Here is an 18859-nt window from a genome sequence, read left to right on the forward strand (position 1 = left end):
TACCGGTAATGCTTGTGTCAGTGGGAAAACTGTCTTATTAAAGGGACCACCAAGAATGGCGGTGATTGTTTTTGCTTTTCATACTTTAATTTCTCAATCATTGTATACCATAGACCACTGTATATTAAAGCAAAGTTTACCATTATGGATATAATACAGTTTCATACTAGGTGTAATTGATAATAATTTGCATGCATGTTTGGACTACAAGATGTTTATTTTCTAGAAATTAGACAACTAAAATAAGGTCCATAGGATTGCTTCCTTACAACGTAAACCTGCTAGCTTACTAATCCATACAATGTATGTCGCCATTTTCTAGCATGAAACATGGACAGAAAGCCTCGGCACCACCCCCCAATTGGCACAGGTAAGTCTGTTTACTGATATATCTCCTGCACAAAAAACTCACCAAGTTACTAAAACATGTTTCATTTAACCATTCACACATTCACTCATGTTGGCATGACTATTCTTGTCTTATTATCTTATGATTTGTTGTTTGATTTGTTTTTTTAGTTCCAATGAGAATTTTAGTTACTTTTCAATCTCCTTTCTTTTTCCACCTGTTTAGATTTTTATTAGTTTCTATGGATGCTAAAATAATGCATTTTCAACCTATCCAGTTTATCAATTCTATCCTTTCATTGGTCTTTCACATTTACCATTTTTAGCCATTTACATGCTAAAAGTGTCCTTTCATAGCTTTTTTCTTCCATCCTGTCATCTTAAGTCTAAAAGCAGGATACACTCTTTTACAATTTGCTGTGATGTGTACATAACCAAATGTGTAAATCATAAGACTGCAAATGTCCATAAACAATGATATGGCCATATTATAACATTTCAAGGAAGTTGTTGAAAGGAACAAGGCAACATTATATTTTTTTTTAGGATTGAATCCCTAAATTTCACTGTTGTGCATAATTTACATGGAGTTCTTGTAATAGCATTTTTCTACGCAAAACTGACAGATAAATTTGAATGAAAGAAAATGCCCAAAATTAGTTTTCTGGTAAAAAGTTAAAGAAGAATAAACACAAATACAAGATACTGCATGTAAGTATGCTAAATATAGTGTTAAACCTTATTCTAATAGTGTACATTTATTTGCACTGTTTCTAACAGGACTTGAAATAAGTATTCATTGTAGTTATGTTGCCACCAAGTTCTTTTCAACAACCAGTAAAAGTCTGGCCAGTCACAATCATAATTATGCATTATGTTGGAAGCGGACAGTTGTTTTATTTATGGCTATTTGCACCTTATGATTTTCCCATTTTGTGGTGTCCATGTCTATGTGTTGCTGTATTTGCTGCACCATGTGTGTTTTGTTGCACAATCCCGTCTCCCTGGTGTGTTCTAGATATTGAGGTTCAGGTACCTACCTAGCTCACGGTGAAAAAGTGCTATGTAAGTGGTTTTATGTCTCAAGCTAAAAAAATCAACACTGGCCAAAGCACTGCTCAGTACGAAGACTTGTAGTTCAATTTCTGTTGATACATGAAAACACCTTTATTTGTTTGTTTGCTGCACGTTTAATAAAGCTATTTTTGCACGTAAAAATGCCATTTGTTGCACATAAAAAATGCCATTTGTTGCACGTAAAATGCCATTTATTGCACTAAAAACTGCCATGAATCATCATGATAAACACCTTTGTTTTTTATTCTTTTATTTCAAAATTATCCTTATTTTGCACAGAGCAACATGAGAAATGACCCGTTTACTACAAGATTTTTACAAGGATTTTTACACCTTGGTCGGCATCTTAATCAGATCAAGTTCAAAAGAAAAGCCAGGGCACAAGGTTAAAAGAAAAAAAAAAGATGTACCTAGCTGATGCACGTAAAAAATGCCATTATTTATAGAAGTTTTCATCTGAGCAGTGTGGCGGATATATGGTGGCTTTGCACGCAAGCAATCTAATTCTCCGCGATTAACATCCTAATCCACCCCCAAAGCCTGGACCTAGTAATGACTGAAAGAGGGTATCACACAGGAAGGCTGTAAGGGCTCTCCTCTTACCTTCCTCTACCCTCTTTCAACCATTATCCTGTCAGGGTACCGTCACTCTTACTTAGGGCCGACATAGGTCCAGGCTACATGTCCTAACTAATGCTGCTGCAATGTGTGCAGTGTTTTCAATTAACTATTAATTGTGTCTGACTGTCGTGGTGGCTTGTTCTGCACGTGTATGTTCGGAGGTCAAGGTATTTATTGGTGGCTTGCACTGGCTTGTAATTTGCTGCTCCCTGGCACTTTCTAGATCCGGTTTAGACTGGGACCAGCCATTTGGAGGCTATATTTTTAATGAAGAGAATTATGACTTACAGGCCTCCAAACGGATGGTTCCAGGCTAAACATTGTTTGCATTGTGCTTCATGCAAATAAAGTACAAATCAATGATGTAGAAATTGATTCAGTTAACTTTAATGTCACACAATCAGCAATTATACTTGATTCAATTTCAAATTGATAATTGGTTGTAGTGAATGTCATTGAATGTGTAAAGCGACTGGACTTTTTCCAGTGTTTCTAGACGATATTGCATCAACTGGCTTTTAAAACATTGAATGAGAGGAAGCCTAAAGAAGGAGCTAAGTTTTGATTTTGAAAGATCATCGGGTGCTGTTTTCCAGTTGATGACCCCCCCCAACTGCATGTTGGAAGAATGTACTGCGCCTGCATGAAACCCTTAAATGTATTGTGCATAGCATTTCGAGTGTCTCTTTTAAGGTCATATTTGCATGTGTAAGGATGACGTCCCATCTTTGGTTTTAAAATATTATGTGGGTGAAAGGATATCACCTGAAACTGCCAAAATTCTGATGCAATGTTGACTAAACATCCAACCAAATCTGTAAAAAAATCTGGCAGGTTTTCTCACAGGTGCAATGCATTTTGTTGACATGCTCCCGCCAACAAGGTGTATTCCATAATGCAGGGGGATATTACCTTTATTCTTATAGCCTCTCTAATCACAATGTTGCTTTCTAAATGTATAGGAACGGCTCAAACCGTGTGGGACCACCTCCTGAGCGCTGGTAGGGCAGACTCTGGGAAAAGCTGGAGACAAAACAACAACAACAAACTACAGATTTTCTCATTGATGGGAAAATGTGCCTTCGACCAGTTTTTGATCATCAGAAACAATTTGTGCCATTTTAACTTAGATTTTCTGATTTGTAAGTCAAAACTAGTTCTAGGTTCAACATATCATATATTTTGTCAATTTTAAACCATACATATCCAGGATATTTTAAGCTCAACTTTTTACCTCCGGGTAGGGATGTATCCCGTGCGCGGAGGTTTTGTGGGGGAAGACGAAAATTACGTTCGCAGCAGTTTCTAGCGTTTGGGTGGACGGATATGTCTGGGACTTGGTATACGTTTTGCTATTGGGCTGTAGATGGTGCACGTTGTTTTTGTTTTTTAGTATGTGTGTTTTAGTGCGTGAAAATGATGCGTTTTGACAGCGTATGGACACCCCTTGTGTGTGAAAGTGGTTTTGTCTTTTGGTTTTCGGGGTGTATAAAGTGTCGTAGGTTGCGTCCACATCTGGTGAGAGGGGGTTTCAGGTATCGAGTGTGAAAATCGGGTCGCGCGGGTCGCAGCCAGCCAACTTCCGGGTGGGCCAATGGGTCAGGGGTCAACGCCCTCTCGCGCAATTTCGGATGTTTTCTGCGTATAGTACGACTTCTTAACTTACAAATACCGTGGTATACTGTCTCAGACGTTCTCGACATGCATTTCGCGTTGGGGTAGACGGGACTCGGTGTATCTTCTGTTAATGGGCTGTAGATGGTGCAGGTTTTTTTTGTTTTATTGTATATGTGTTTTGGGGCGTAAGAGTCCCTGTGTTTTCGAACTTCGGTGGGGATTTCCGTGTTGTTTTCTGATTTTCATCATCCACTAAGATATACTTGAAGACCGAGCGTGATTTGAACTAGTGTGGGATAAGTGGGGAGGGATGGCAGCCGCGGGGGGAAGCGGTCGGCTTGATAAATTTTCGAGAGCAAGTTGATTTCTCACGCGGCCGTTTGTGTGGGTGTTTGTTTACATTATCGCTGGTCGCTGAGGGTCGGGCAGCCAGATTCGCCACGGGATGCCTCCTGTCCTTTCTATTTTTGGGCTCCAGTCGGCTAGGGGGGATTAGTGATTTCACAGATCATTTAGCCAATTACAAACATTTCGAAACTTTTCGAAAAAAAATGGTATTCGCGCGAATTCACTAGTTAATTTAAAGAACAGTCCCAACATGCACCCAACATTCTGCAACATACATTACAATACCCGGAGGTACAAAATCTACGATTTTCCTTGTTAACTTTTAAAGTTTATAGAGTCTGTTTGGTTCTATTTAGAATGAGTGGAAGAATCATGTACATTTTTAACATAGCCAGTAAAACATATCAATCAAGAGTTAAAATTGCAATGAGACAGACCTCTGCATATCAATTGTAGAAATCACATCAAGAAACATATCAAGAAAGGGAACACATATCCACATTTTTAACATAGATGTTTAAAAAAACTTGACCCATATTTTTCCAGGGTCTCATATCATTTTGTGAGCTCTAAGCAGAGAAGGTGTACAATGTATTGTTAACAATTTTATCTAATTATGGTTGGATTCAGAATGTTTATTTTTTACAAAGATTGTTTTTTCTTCTCAGTTGAATTTTTTCAGTATTCTCTATACTGGGGTTCAAACCTTAGTTTTTTTAAAGAGAAACTTTAGTTCATTGTAGTAAGGAGTTAAGACGTTGGGAGCTCTCAACTGCCAAGACTCGACTGCCAGGACACCCAAGTGAGGGAAAAGCCTCACATTCACTCTGGAAAGGACAGCAGCTACATATAGAATACATTTCATAGTTTGCAATAGGGACATGACAAAAATTTAGGATTCATACATATCAACTCTGACCAAATTGTTGCATGATGTTTTGGATCTGGCAATAACAAATGATTATATGTAAAGATCATCTTTATTTCTATTTTACAGGAAAATCTCTTGACGTTGATTTACTTGTACTTGTGTGGGGTTTTAAAAAAATTTAACAATGTATTAGTACTACATATAGTACAGTGATATGTTTAGGGACAGACCAGAAAGGACCATTCCTCCCCTCCCCAATCAATGATCCCTGAGAAATGTAGAGTGGTAGAATTGTAGTTTGAATGTAATCTTGAGCACAAGTTTGTACAAAACTTTAAAAAAAAAAATACACACACAAAAAAACAGAAATGAATGTGTCATACACTAGTGAAAATGTAATTTGACACAAAGGTGTAAATGTATATGGAATTATATGGAATCAAGACATTTATTTTAGTGAATTTGATTGTACATAATCAGGAACAGATCAGAGAAGAAATATCTACATGATCTTTTAACCTACATTTTACTTTAGCTCGATATTTTGAGATCTTACAAGATGTTTACTTGTAGTATTGTAGATGTATCCATTGCCTGACATGCTGCCAAATGATTTACATATCAACTAACTGTATAATCTGTAGTTTCTTTTGTGCACAAACATTTTTGGCTGTTAGATGAAGCTGCATTGAAGCAAGGATGTGGACTTTTCTGTTAACTTGTAACTTAATCTTACATTTTACAGTAGGCACCTGCACTCTCAATTTCAGATTCAATATCGTAACTTTTGTGTGTTGAAAATCAACCTTTGGATTAGATTTGTAGAAATCAAGAGGTCACTAAGTTTGTTATTGTCTTGTGTTCTTTCAGGCTTGTAAAGGAATTACTAGTGTCTAAAGTACACTATAATGGGCAGGGCATTCCTTTGTAATGTGTGTTGTGGAAGGTGCAATGTTGAATATTTTACGGTATGTAAAATGTGTTTGACTTTTGAATTGGATGATTGGATTTCATCTTTATGTAAATTATTGTGATTTTAAGATTCTGTTTTCAAGAATTGTTCTCAGTTTTCAAGTGAAGAGGAAAATGACAAAAGGGCATGGATGAGCAAAACATCAAGAAAAAATATTACGCTAATTATACAGCTTTTATGTTTGGCATTTGATTCTTGTTTGTAAAAGAACCCTGTGAAAAAAAGGCCATAAAAAACGTAACGTTTTTGATATTTTGGAACAGAACACCTAGTACTAACAGTAACCATTACTCGGAAACTCAATCTAAGTATTGTAAATATTTTGCAACTTCAAAATTTATCCTTTTATCATAAGCCACTTTTGTACAGCCTTGAATTACAAAAAATTAATTTTGGCTGGCATTTACAATGTTATTCCCAATGCATTACAAAAGATGATACCAGACCAATCTATTAACTTTATTATTTTTAAATGCACGCATAGGAATAAGCCAACAAAATGTTATTTTGTAGGAATATGCTTTCAAGACCTTGTATGAAGGAATGAGTTAAAACTACAGATTGACAAGTGCATATAAAGTAACTAGATTTTTGGATGGGGAATCAAGATTTGTGTAAAGCCATTTTGACATTTATTGCCATCCTGTGCCTGTATAATGTTTGTTTTGAATAAACAGTCCTGTGGAAACTGTTGTGGTCTATCATAATTTTTGACAGCATGTTATGCATAAGTTGAGGAAATTAAATAATTTTCCTACTTTGACACAATATCTATTTTAAAACACACATACTTTAGATGGTGTAACTTACATGATGGTTGGCATGTTTCAATCAAGGTTATAAGCTTTAATTTTGAAAACAATCTTAGCAAAAAAAGCACACTTGTAATAGAGGGTGTGCTAGATTTTCTATTGCTTAGTGAAGTTGCCAACAAATATGCAGTGTACTAGTATATACGTGAAGTGTGGGCATTTGAAATTTGGCGGGAAAGTGATATCTGTACTCTGAACTATTTCTGATCTTGATTGGTTGAAATCATCAGGAGGTGTCCTCTGATTGGTCAATACGATAAGTTAGGAAGGAAGCTGCAACAGAGGGTCAAAGGAGGTCAAATGAGCGTTGTTTAGATGCAAGATTGAACTTGTGGCTAATCTGTAAAATATAACGTTATATTCCGAGAAAATCGCTGCTGAACAAGGCTGACAATCAGTACTAAGGTAAGGCACAGTTAGAGCTATAGAGGGGCACTTGAAACTTGGGGAATTGTAGGAGCACAGAAATTTTGTAAAACCGTAAACACAAAGACCAACAACAACATGGGACCAAACCAAAATATGATATGGTGCGGGTTTTGAAGCAGTAAAATTTTAGCCAAACCGTGAGGGAGAATACTAGAATACTTGGCCAGGAGAGTTTGGGTGTTTGGCCACCGTTGAGTTCATTTTGCCACTGACCTTCCCTCTCCTGGCCGAAATTCTTCCTTTTTTTGCCGAAAAAAATTATTACGATCTGTGCCCCCGTGGGAAGGCCTGGTGGAGGCTAGAAAAACCGTAAACTATTCAACCTCTCGAGTTCCTATTCGCATCCCTGCCCCTGTTACCTTTGCAGACATCTTCAGTAATGTTTCTTGTGTAAGAATGATCACATATTCAAGAGTTTTACCGCTAGAAAGTCAGGAACAGCTGTCCAGACGTGTACAGACTTGACGGACGAACGCGCTTGGTTGTTGCAAATTATTTGCAGCTGAATGGAGACCGGGTGAAGTGCGCACCATGCGGCCGACAAGATATTTGCAGTAAAAGAAAACATTCAAATGATGTCGCTTTTCTTTGACATTTCGAAGATTTTGTCGGCAAAAACAATGGGTTATAAACAGTCACCTTTATTCCTTTGTCCCTTTCTTTGGTCTTTCTTTCATTGTTGCTTTCTCTTTCTTCTGGCTTTCCAAATGCTTTTGGTCATGTCAAGAAAATTATGATCAAACACTTCTTTGATGTTCTAAAAAGATAGTGAAACTAAGGATGGACTTTCGTTGGTGCTTTTTTTTTTCATCTTAAAATTTCAAAAGATGTCAGTCAAGAAGCTCACCGAGAAATCTTGCCACTTTATCTTTACCACAAGTCTTGTATGTAAACCAAAGCAAGTGCCTCTGATATTTTTCAAAGCATGAAAAAGTTGTAAAAACATACTCTCCAAGCAGAGGTTGATGGGGGAAGATCGTTACCTTTTTATATTTGGACCTTTTTTTTTTTGTCGCTACCCCCACCAACCTTGTGTGGCGTGTGGACCCTCTGTGGCCAATGGATACTGCCTGGCCAATTTGATACTGTCTTTTTGCCACCCTTGAATCTGCTTGGAGATTAGTAAAAACAAGCAGTCGATTTACTATGGCCCATTTTGAGGCATTGCAACTTCAATCGGACCATGTTTTCATGCATAGAACGGAGATGCGTCTGGGACTGAAGGTCACATGGTGCAGAAAAGTAATCCTTCAGACTATCAATTATTCACAACCGACTTATTGAAATTCCCGACGTTCGCCACCAAACTATTGATTCCGGCAGGAAAATGTCCCCAGTTGGCAAAATGGATTTTTTGTAGCTGTACTTTCGATTTTTTTTTAATTTTATGGGAAGAAACCTGATATCTAAGAAAAACTTTTTTAAGCTAACTTTGGTGCACGAAAGTTGATACCAGTATTATGTAATGGAATCAATGAGGTGGGGTGGTAGAAGGGAGATTGACCTTTTAGTATAATCTGAATTCTAATTATGTATTGATATAATAATGATATTAGTTATATTGTTAAATTAACATTACATAATATTATGATTAAATGTCTGAATTTTCTTACCTTAGTTCTTAGACATATTGTTTGAAGTAGAAGTAAAGCAAGAGACCCAGATGATGTAAACAAAGAACTTGGAAGAAAACTTCACCATTCACTCCCTAAAACTGGGCGAAAATTTGGTTTTCTATTGATCTTTCTGTTCATTTTAAATCCATGAACCAACAAAATGAATTGGAATGGCCTATTCACATTTTCAGGGTGACCAAAACAGCAGGTCTTTTCCTTGGAACTTGCGATTTGGGCGGAGTCGATCATCAGCACTTTTCACCTAATCCTCTTTAATCCCTATTTACTGCCAAGCCCAGATCATATAAAGGATTAGCTGGTGCCCAAATAATCCAGGTTTGATCAACCCCCTGGCAACAACAGCACACTCTGACACCCCAGGAGTCTGGTGATGAATCACTGGGAGTTACAAATGTCTGTCAAACTGTTGTTGTTTCCTTTATATAGTGGGGAGGATTGTTTTTGTTGTCTTTTCTGACCTACTTAGGCCACAAGGATAACATGGCATCTCTTGCTCAGGGACTAGGAGCGTGTAATGGATTGAATACATGCGGGTTTTGTCCCTTTACAGCTACAGACAACTACTGCAAACTGACAACTTATTTTGTAATACATGTACTGCATAAAAAGCAGAATTTGTTCTCTGGAGAAAAAATGGCTGTGTAAGAGTTGTAATCAGTAAGGATATACTGACTGTCTATAATGACTGAGAAAGTACCAAATACGTCACCCAAAGCTAGCATAAAAAAGATCCTTGTACAAAAAAGAACACCTGATAAAAATGCCTAAAACATGTCAAAAATAGTTTTTAGACCATATGGACACCTCAATATTCATCAAAAACTCTGTACTATTTATATATGGTTGTTTTGACAGTTTAGAATGCTTACCCAACTGACCATTACATATCCTTATCACTGTTCAAAGCATTAGTGATGAATGTGCTTTTAACTGCTCTCCACTGTGCTTCACAGTAAGGCACTACAGGGACTAACAAAACCTGGCAAGTAGAATGGCGACAGGGCTGAACTGCATAAACATATATCTTACCCTGTTTATGTTTATGGACAAATCAGAAAATCAGCTCAGTCATTTATGAAGAGAGACTTTTTTGTAAAACTCTAATTAGAAGATAAATGCACAAATTTGTTATTTAATTGTAATTTCTCACCAGATGAGGTACATGTGATAGCTGAAGATTGGAAGTTATAGACACCGTTAAATGCAAGGCAAGCTTGTAACATCGCATGCAATGACTCAAGTTTTATTACCTCCACTCTTACCAGTCGATACATTGCAAGTTTGTATTCTTGGCACACATTACGTATTGGGGTTACCATTATAGCCCACCAATTCATTTTTTAAAGAAATATAACGTTAACCAAAAACACTTTCACTTTATCTGTAAATTTAGACATTTTCAATTTCAGAGAGTTTACAATGTACTGTACAGTAAATGCAATGATTTCCCAGTAAAAAGGTTACTGGAAAAAACTGTGAAAAGAAAAGTTAAAACCATCTCGAAATTTTCTGCATTTACAGTAGTCGGAAATTGATGTTTTCCTCCCAACTGTCTGTATTCATCATGATCCTCCCAATTCTCTGTTTTCATCCTGCCAATTTTTTTATGAAAATGTCCAGGAAACAGGGAAATGAATTTCCGTGGCCCTGGTTTCTGTGTTGAAGTTGTAAGTGGAGGAATTTTCCTTGCAATCTGGGACCCTTTAGAGTCAGAAGTGATTGATAAAGGGTTTACCCTGTTGCCATACAACTCCAGGATAACAACAGCTAGTCCATATGGTCACCTCATGGACCCTGCCAGCTTAGCACAATTCTGCACATTTTTCTCTCCATACAGACAGAGATGTATTACATATGTATGTTATATAGGACATTAAGGTCTTGTGGGTGCATATGCACTTTTGTTTTGTGCATCCAAAATTGGAGCTGTGCACCTAATTTTTGCAAGTGACCTGGATATTTGATATTTATTGAGAATGGCTACATATACGTACTCAAAGTTACTAATTGTTTATACACTTTTATACAGCAAATATCTAAAATAATGTCCTTAGCTTGGTGCACCCAACATGCATTTTTTTCTTTGCACCTACATTGTTAGGTCATTTTAACACCTGATTTTGCTTGGTTTCAAAAATATTCATGTATTTCTTTTTTTAATCATTATTGAATGGAAATGAATTTTAGAAACATTGCACGTAAAGAAGAGGTTTACATTTCATTTTATTGTTTTGTGATTTTTTACCAAATTGTCAGGAGGATATATGATAATGTAGCATTCCTACATGAGGGAGGTTCCACTGTAAATGTTAGTTTACACCAGTTCCATGTCCTGGCCCCTCCTTACGCCATGTCAAAGTGGTACATTCCATCGAGCTGCCATGCATACCTCTCTGAATATTCCGGACCGTTCAAACGCATAGCAGGGGTTGTGGGTCCAAAATAAACAAATGAGGGCCAATATGCATGTTATGTCGGTGAAAGTCAGGTAACAACATACACCAAAAAAAACAGTTACTCAGGCAACTGGACATGAAACATTTGACTGTTTCCAAAATCATATCCAGTTGCTTGAGTAACTGTTTTTTTTGGCGCAATATGCATTGTGTTATTTATAACCCCCTCGAGCACCGTATACAACAGCGTTTGGTTGCTGATTAACTTTTGTTGGCGGCTGTCCGTTTTACCATGGTTTGAAAAAAACAAACAAAAGGTTGTAAATTCTGCAACCGTTTTTTTTCTTGCAAGGTTTGGAGACCTTCACGTGGCGACAGTATGCCACCAATTTTGCGGTTGCCCCAGGCCAAACACACATTCACAGACGTGCATGAATCAGTGTGCAAATTTGAGCTTGCATCACCATGTGTGTATTCAGACGGCCCTACCCTTGGTCATACCACTCTGCATCCTTAAAGGGGTGTGTATTATAATCAAAACAATAAATCATAAATACACACAAGTTTTTGGCCAACAAAATAGAAACCATTTGTGCAATCATTTAACAAAATTACAAAAGAGCAATTTGTAAAATTTTTGGAATTCATTTTAATTACCTCACTAATTACATTTCATACTGGCTTTCCCTATTAAGTATAATGAATGGCCCCCCTATTGACCCTTATGTGCCAACTCCCATGGGAGATAGACTAGGTCAGTTGACTCCAGTCTGTTGCAGTGATACCCAAAGCACATCATCAAAACAGGGCCGGGGAGATCCCACCTAACACCTCGCCCGGTAATTTATGAACCTCTTGTTTCTTATGGTGCAGGAGCCATGGACAACTGTTCCTAGGAGCTGGTCTACATAAAGAGTGTAACACACAGTCCCTCCCACACACCGCGGCCTGGGAAATGCCCGGGGCTGTTCTCTGGGACACAGCAGACCGCCTGGGAGTGATCTAATTCTATAGGAAGCTGAAGGCCACCACGCTTAGCCGGTGAGTGTGCTGCGCCAGCTAGCCCACCTTGTAAAGAAAGAGGGAGGGGGAGACTGCAACAATAGGCTGCTTTGAGTGACAACATCATAACAACGTCAGCAAGCCCTTTCCTCAGGAAGGGAGACCCACATATGAGACAGAGGGTTGAGCGTGTTGGAGTAACATACATACAGGTAGGGTAGATCCCATTCCCAGGAATTGTTTTGAGACGGAGCCAGCCCTGTATTGTTGTGGAAAGGATTTCCTCTCTCCCACTGACTCCCAGTTTTTGTTATGTGGATATCCTGTTCTGAAGGGTGAGCCATACGGAAGGATTGGGACTACCGAGGAATCGAGGAAGTCTGCGACATAATCGTTGTAAAGACGCCTGCTGAGCAGACTGTAAGGTTTGGGAGGGGTCCGACAACAACGTAGGAGAGGTCAGTTCATAGCACACGGTCGGACACACGTGTTGTGTTCTCAGCACTTCAGACCCCAGACCTCAAGCTATCACCACTTCTGTACCCAGTTGGATTAACGTTAGAAGGCAGCTAGGCCGCCGGGGACGCAATCTAACAACATGTCTGTCGACACGAGAAACTTGTTTAGAACCTTCTGTTTCATTATAACTCTGTTACTCGGCCTTGCTGCGGCTCAAACGACCAACAACCCTGGCACAAAACAACAAACAACACGCGACCCTAGCCAGTTGGATTTTGGTTCTCTCCCCCAAGTGGAGTATGTAACGACGACGGACTACTCGGCCGGAGGCCTGGACGGATACTACAAACTGATGAGCGGGTTTCTGTCGCTGGTGTCACCCAGGGATGTCAAATATGGTAGGTGTTTCCATGTTATTTCTCTATCAGAGCCGACGTTGCAGAAAAGAATGCCTGCAAGCTATAGCTAAGGATTTACATTCATGAGGGGAGCCAAGAGATGTATAATTAGTAACTCCCGACATCTGCAGGCAATTTTCCTGTCAAGGCTTCTGGAGACAAGAATGAGTCATAGGAAGTGTGTAGGTTTGTGAGTTTGCAAAATCTGAGTATCGTATAGCTAGTAATATCCTGGGCAGGTATGTTTCCAATTTGGGAGGGGTCTACATGTACATGTAGGGTGCAAAAACACACAGGTGTTATAAGTGTGTTGCTGTCAACAGTCCTGCAGGAAAAGATGGCTGCAATGTTTTGTTTACTAGCCACAGCAGTGTAGTACATGTATTCGTACCCATGTTTATATGATACTTTGATATAATAAACTTCACAACACTACTTACTCTCCAAGCAGAGGTTTAGGCGTTGGCATGTTTTTGACATGTTTTTATCATTTCGCCAGCCAAATGGGTATGTGGCAAATGTATACTGCCTTGCCTATCTGATACTACCTTGCCAATTTGATAATGTCTTGCACTCAGCCACCTAAAGATCTGCTTGGAGATTAAAAAAACACTTCTTTAATTGGCACTTCTTACAATGGAGCAGAAATTTCCAAGCTGCACAGTAAGAAAATAATACAAATGGCTGTCTTTTTTCGCCAGCCAAAAGGGTATGTGGCAAATGTATATTGCCTTGCCTATCTGATACTGCCTTGCCAATTTTGATAATGTCTTACAGCCACCTAAAGATCTGCTTGGAGATTAGAAAAACACTTCTTTACTTTGCTTTATTGGGGACTGACAACACATCAGTACACAGGTCATCAAGGCAGTTGAAACTGGTAGCATATGACCCACAAATACAGACGTTATACAAACGTAGATAAAGAAATCTAACTGCAAAGTACACAACAAGAAATAAATGTTAACATCCTTAATTGGCACATCTTACAATGGAGCAGAATTTCCAAGCTGCACAGTAAGAAAATAATACAAATGGCGGGAATAGCTTTTGGAAGCTTTTGGATCCAAACACGTTTAGCCTGGGTGCCAAACCCATAGCACACTGGACACAAAATATCTCTGACTCTGAGTCTGAGTACTCACTGAGATATTTTGTGTCCAGGCAGTGTGCTATGGGTTTGGCACCCAGGCTAAACACGTTTTCCTCAGAGATTTAAAAAACACTTCTTACAACGGAGCAGCAGAATTTCGGAGCTGCACAGGAAGAAAATAATACAAATGGCGGGAATAATCCTGCCGAAGCCCGGGGGCGTGTTCTTAACCGTCCGCGCCATCTGTGGGGGACTTGGATTGATTTTGTGCAACGGCTCGGCAGAATTACCCTCGCGACAGTTGTGAATCCCTAATCAAGGGCAAGGTGGGGCGAACAGTGTGCAAAATACTTTTTTGAACCCGGTTGCTCAGACCTCCGGCAAAAATTAGGTTGCCCATCAGAAGTTTAGGTTGCCCCACCTATGAGTTACTACTTTCCTCAAATTAAGTAATGATACATACATAACTTCATAAGTCTTCGACAATATTTCTAACAGCCTTTAGTTAACTACTTATATAAATACTAGTAATAGCCATTAATGCCTAAAATTAAAAAGCATCTGCCGGATACAGTAGTGCAAGCCAAGTGGGCAGGATTTGGGGGGAGGCATTCTTAAAATTCAGGTAGCACACTGGGCTACCTAGGTTCAGAAATAGGTTGCCCCAAGTAAAATTTGGAATGAAGAAAAGAAGTACTAAAACCAAGAGTGCCAGAACTGATCAATATTATGTATGAGGGATGTGAAATATGGGGTCGGCTCTGTTTTGGATGCCGGTCAGGTAGCGGATTTGCTCCCCGGGTCGGCCGGCATTTTTTGCATGGCTGCTCGGCCGGAGAGCCTGGGTCAATATTCAATACCCATTCCCCTCATAGTTTCACATTAAAGCAAAGTTCGGGGATAAATTATATAGAGGCGAGGCCTCATCAGACACGGAGAGAAAGGTCATAATGAGACTGTCTCTCCCCAGGCGGATATTTCACTGATTTTCAGCACCGTGAGAGGTGTCAAAACCATTGACAGGTCGTCTGTTTTGAGTAAATATAGGCGGAAAGATGAGAGATTTCCTTGAAAAAGACATTACATCTTGTTAATGTTATCTGTTTCTATCATAAATTTCATGGGTTATGAACAACAGCATAGCAAGAAGTGTGATTTTTCAAACGATGGACAACCAGAGAGAGAGAGAGATATTTTTCAATGTAAATATATACTAAAAGGTGAGAAGAAGACATATGTACCTTGTTACCTTTTTCTACCACACATTTCATGCGTTATAAATATGAACAATCGCATAGCAAGAGAGAAAGGTCATAATGAGACTGTCTCTCCCCAGGCGGATATTTCAGCACTGGTGAGAGGTGTCAAAACCATTGACAGGTCGTCTGTTTTGAGTAAATATACGCCGAAAGATGAGAGACTTCCTCGAAAAAGACATATGCACCTTGTTACCTTTTTTTATCATACATTTCATGCATATAGGAAGAAGTGTGATTTTTCAAAGTAAATATACACTGAAAGGTTAGCGGAAGATATTATGTACCTTGTTACCATTTTCTATCATACATTTCATGGATTGTGAACAACTGCAAGGGCGAGAAGTGTGATTATTCAAGGTACTGTAAATATACACTGAAAAGGTAAGAAGACATGGCAGTTCAAAGTATCATCAATTGCATAGCAAGAAGTGTGATTTTTCAGTGTAAATAAAATTAAAATATACATCAAGAAGGTGAGAAGAAGACATATGTACCTTGTTACCTCTTTCTACCACACATTTCATGGGTTATAAATATGAACAATCGCATGGCAAGAAGTGTGATTTTTCAACATGGAGGCCAACTGTGTGATATTCACCCCAGCAGTATGTTATGCTGCCGATACGATTGATTTGATTCAGGGGATTTTAAAGTAACCAATGCACGCTCCTGTACAGTATGGAGAATGAGAAATGCATAGATTGCAAGCAGGTCGTTCATCAAATATATTTGTCAGCGTTCTAGGCCTGTGTTCAGAGAACCAGTGGGTCACAGGTGGTATAAGGATATACTTCAATTTCATACTGTTATCAATTTTAACATCTATCTACTCGTGTATGTATATCTATATACATAATTCACGGGTTGTGTCATCTTGTATCCATGGGGAAAATCTAATTTTAAAGGGTCCATATTAAAGCCTGTTTTTGTGTTCTGATAAAAAAAATTCACTGTAAGTGTTAGAAGAAAATTGTTCACTTGGAACTCATTGATGAGAAAGAAATTGACCGTGTGAATGTACATGTGCATTGTCACTCAGGTCATAATGTCATCCTAGTAATACTAGTCTAGTAATAGGTTTTGGATCCAATATTATGTTTTCCTCAGTAGTTTAGACTTCGCTTCTAGTCAAAATAATTTGATTTCAAAGGGAAGAGTATCATATTTTTACACAATAAAAGAACATTCCAAGCAAATCTTTTGGTGGCTGCCAGACAGTAAAAAATTAAATAAAAACTCGTAAAAAATAAGCTGAAGCCTAAAACCTCTGCTTGGAAAGGTATAACACAAGCACACAAGCCAGCCAAAACTAATCTCCAAACAGATCCCTTTCTGTGGCAAAAAGACAGTATCAAATTTGCCAGGCAGTATCCATTAGCCAGAGAAGGTCCGCGGCCACCGACGGTGGCAGCGACAAAAAAAAACGGCTATGTATAATAAAGTAACGATCATTCCCCACAACCTCTGCTTGGAGAGTAAGCCAAACCCAATTCTTCACTCCCTAGAGGTCAAGTCATAATCCAGATTTCTGCCATAGCTACAAATCTAAACCTCTTTTGTGCCAACGTTTGCATAGCTCAAAGAAAACAATCAGCACAAATTTGTATCCCTACAAACCTTCTTTCATAGTGACCCCGGAGAATCGCCTTGGAAATGGTCCAGCTCCAGGTTCCTATGGTAAATTATTTCCTGGTCAGTGATTTTCCATAAGCAGTTGATGGTGTCATGGATATTCTTGTGCTCTGTTTGATTCCTCTGGTGTGGTAATACTATTTAGAAGGTTTTGAACTATTAATCTATGAGTGGAGGACATTCAGAAGAAAAACAATCTGTTGTTTTGTTAATGTTAGTAGAAGTAGGAATGTAATAAGGCTGGTTGGAAAAAAACATGATGAATGAGAAACTTAATTTCAATATTTCAACCTTTCTTAATGAACAGCATTCAATTATCTCTGAAACACCCACCACTAAAACAAACTGTTTACGTCTCGCCTATCCTTGTGAAAGCATCCAAAATATTTCTATTGTGACCAGGTGGTAACTTTTCTTTCAAATGACAATTATATTTATGATAAATGAGAAACAATCTTCAAGAAATAGATCTATATCCATGTTTCATAAACATCCGCCACTAAAACAAACTGTTTACCTTTCAGGTGTGCTTGTGAAAGTATCCAAAATACTTGTAAATGTGACCAGGTGCTAATTTTTCTTTTGTACCACTCTTTTTCTTTCTTTCAAAATATTTGATATTTTTATGATATGACTGTTTATGATAAAAAAGAATTATTTCAACATTCCTTCAAGAACTATTCCTGTTTCAGAGATGTCTACCACTGAAACAAACTGTTTACATGTACATCTCACCTATCCTTGCGAAATCATCCAAAATATTTGTGATGTGACCATCTTTATGATATGACTGTTAATGATAAATTAACTACTTGTATTTCAACATTCCTTCAAGAATTGTCCCTGTTTCTGAAATGTTTTCCAAACTGTTTACAATGTACGCCTCACCTATCCTTGTAAAAGCATCCAAAATATTTGTGATGTGACCAGGTGTCTGATTAGCTTCCACCTGAGACAAACCTGATAAAGGGCTGTAACCTGATACCTCCCACGGGACGGAACACAAATAAATCACTCTGTTACTGTCCACTGACAGGTCTGGGATGGCCTCAGGTCACCCGAATGTTTACCAGCACAGTGGTCAGTTGGCACTGTTAATAATAATAAAATTTCTCTCAATCTGGACTCAAAAAACTAAAAAAAGTTACATTGAAAAGGTGAGAAGACATATGTACATTGTTACCTTTTTCATCACATATTTCATGGGTTATGAATATAAAGAATCACATGGCAAGAAGTGTACTTTTTCAACATGGAGCCTGGAGGACACTCCTCTGGCCAATGGATATACTGCCACTGTAGGATCTGCTTGAAGATTACTGTTTAACATTGCATTGGTCAGTGTTGGTACTGGCAAATAATGAAATATCTCTCAATCAGGACTCGAAATATTTTAAAAAACGTAAAGTTACACTATAAAACCTTGAGGAGAACATTGACAATAAATACAATCATCATTCGTAGTAATAAGTAGAAATTAGTATAAGCTACTGTACACATAAAATCATAAACACAAATACAGTCATCATTCATAGTAAGTAAATAAAAAATTAGTATAAACTACCATGCATATCAGATTACAAACATGAAACCTTAGTTTGGATAAAATATAGTCAGGAAGTGTATCAAATTTCACTCGGTCTCGGTCAAAAGGTCTTATAGTAAGTTATACATGAACGTTTGCACAACCACTTTCCCTCCATTACCGCTGGAAAGACGACGCCATTTGCAGGAATTTAATTCAGTTGCTGGAGCAATTGTGCTCTTGGTGACGAGTCGACAATTTCTACAATCTAAGGGACCCTACGGTATTTACCAGGGGGGGAGGGCCGGTGCGTACGGGGGGAGGGCCAAGGAAAAATGAGAAGGGGCGGGGGGAGGGCCAAG

General features: G+C 38.4%; 2 protein-coding genes across 7 annotated transcripts in view; both read left to right on the forward strand.

Annotated features, from left to right (window-relative positions):
• Positions 1-5142, forward strand: part of LOC109471565 — a 70586-nt gene extending 65444 nt beyond the window's left edge. Inside the window, exons 36-38 of the mRNA XM_019770916.1 lie at positions 323-370; positions 3009-3279; positions 4330-5142. Coding sequence (XP_019626475.1) covers positions 323-370; positions 3009-3051 — 91 coding nt within the window. The 3' untranslated portion in view covers positions 3052-3279; positions 4330-5142. The remainder of the gene's footprint in view (positions 1-322; positions 371-3008; positions 3280-4329) is intronic.
• Positions 5143-12366: 7224 nt separating this feature from the next.
• LOC109471442 (prominin-1-A-like) overlaps positions 12367-18859 on the forward strand; it is a 49673-nt gene continuing 43180 nt past the window's right edge. For all 6 annotated transcript variants that reach the window (XM_019770757.1, XM_019770755.1, XM_019770756.1 and 3 more), the window contains exon 1: positions 12367-12988. In XM_019770757.1, coding sequence (XP_019626316.1) covers positions 12730-12988 — 259 coding nt within the window. In that variant the 5' untranslated portion in view covers positions 12367-12729. The remainder of the gene's footprint in view (positions 12989-18859) is intronic.

This window comes from Branchiostoma belcheri, unplaced genomic scaffold, assembly GCF_001625305.1.
Source record: "Branchiostoma belcheri isolate BF01 breed outbred unplaced genomic scaffold, Haploidv18h27 scaffold25, whole genome shotgun sequence".
Classification (NCBI taxonomy): domain Eukaryota; kingdom Metazoa; phylum Chordata; class Leptocardii; order Amphioxiformes; family Branchiostomatidae; genus Branchiostoma; species Branchiostoma belcheri.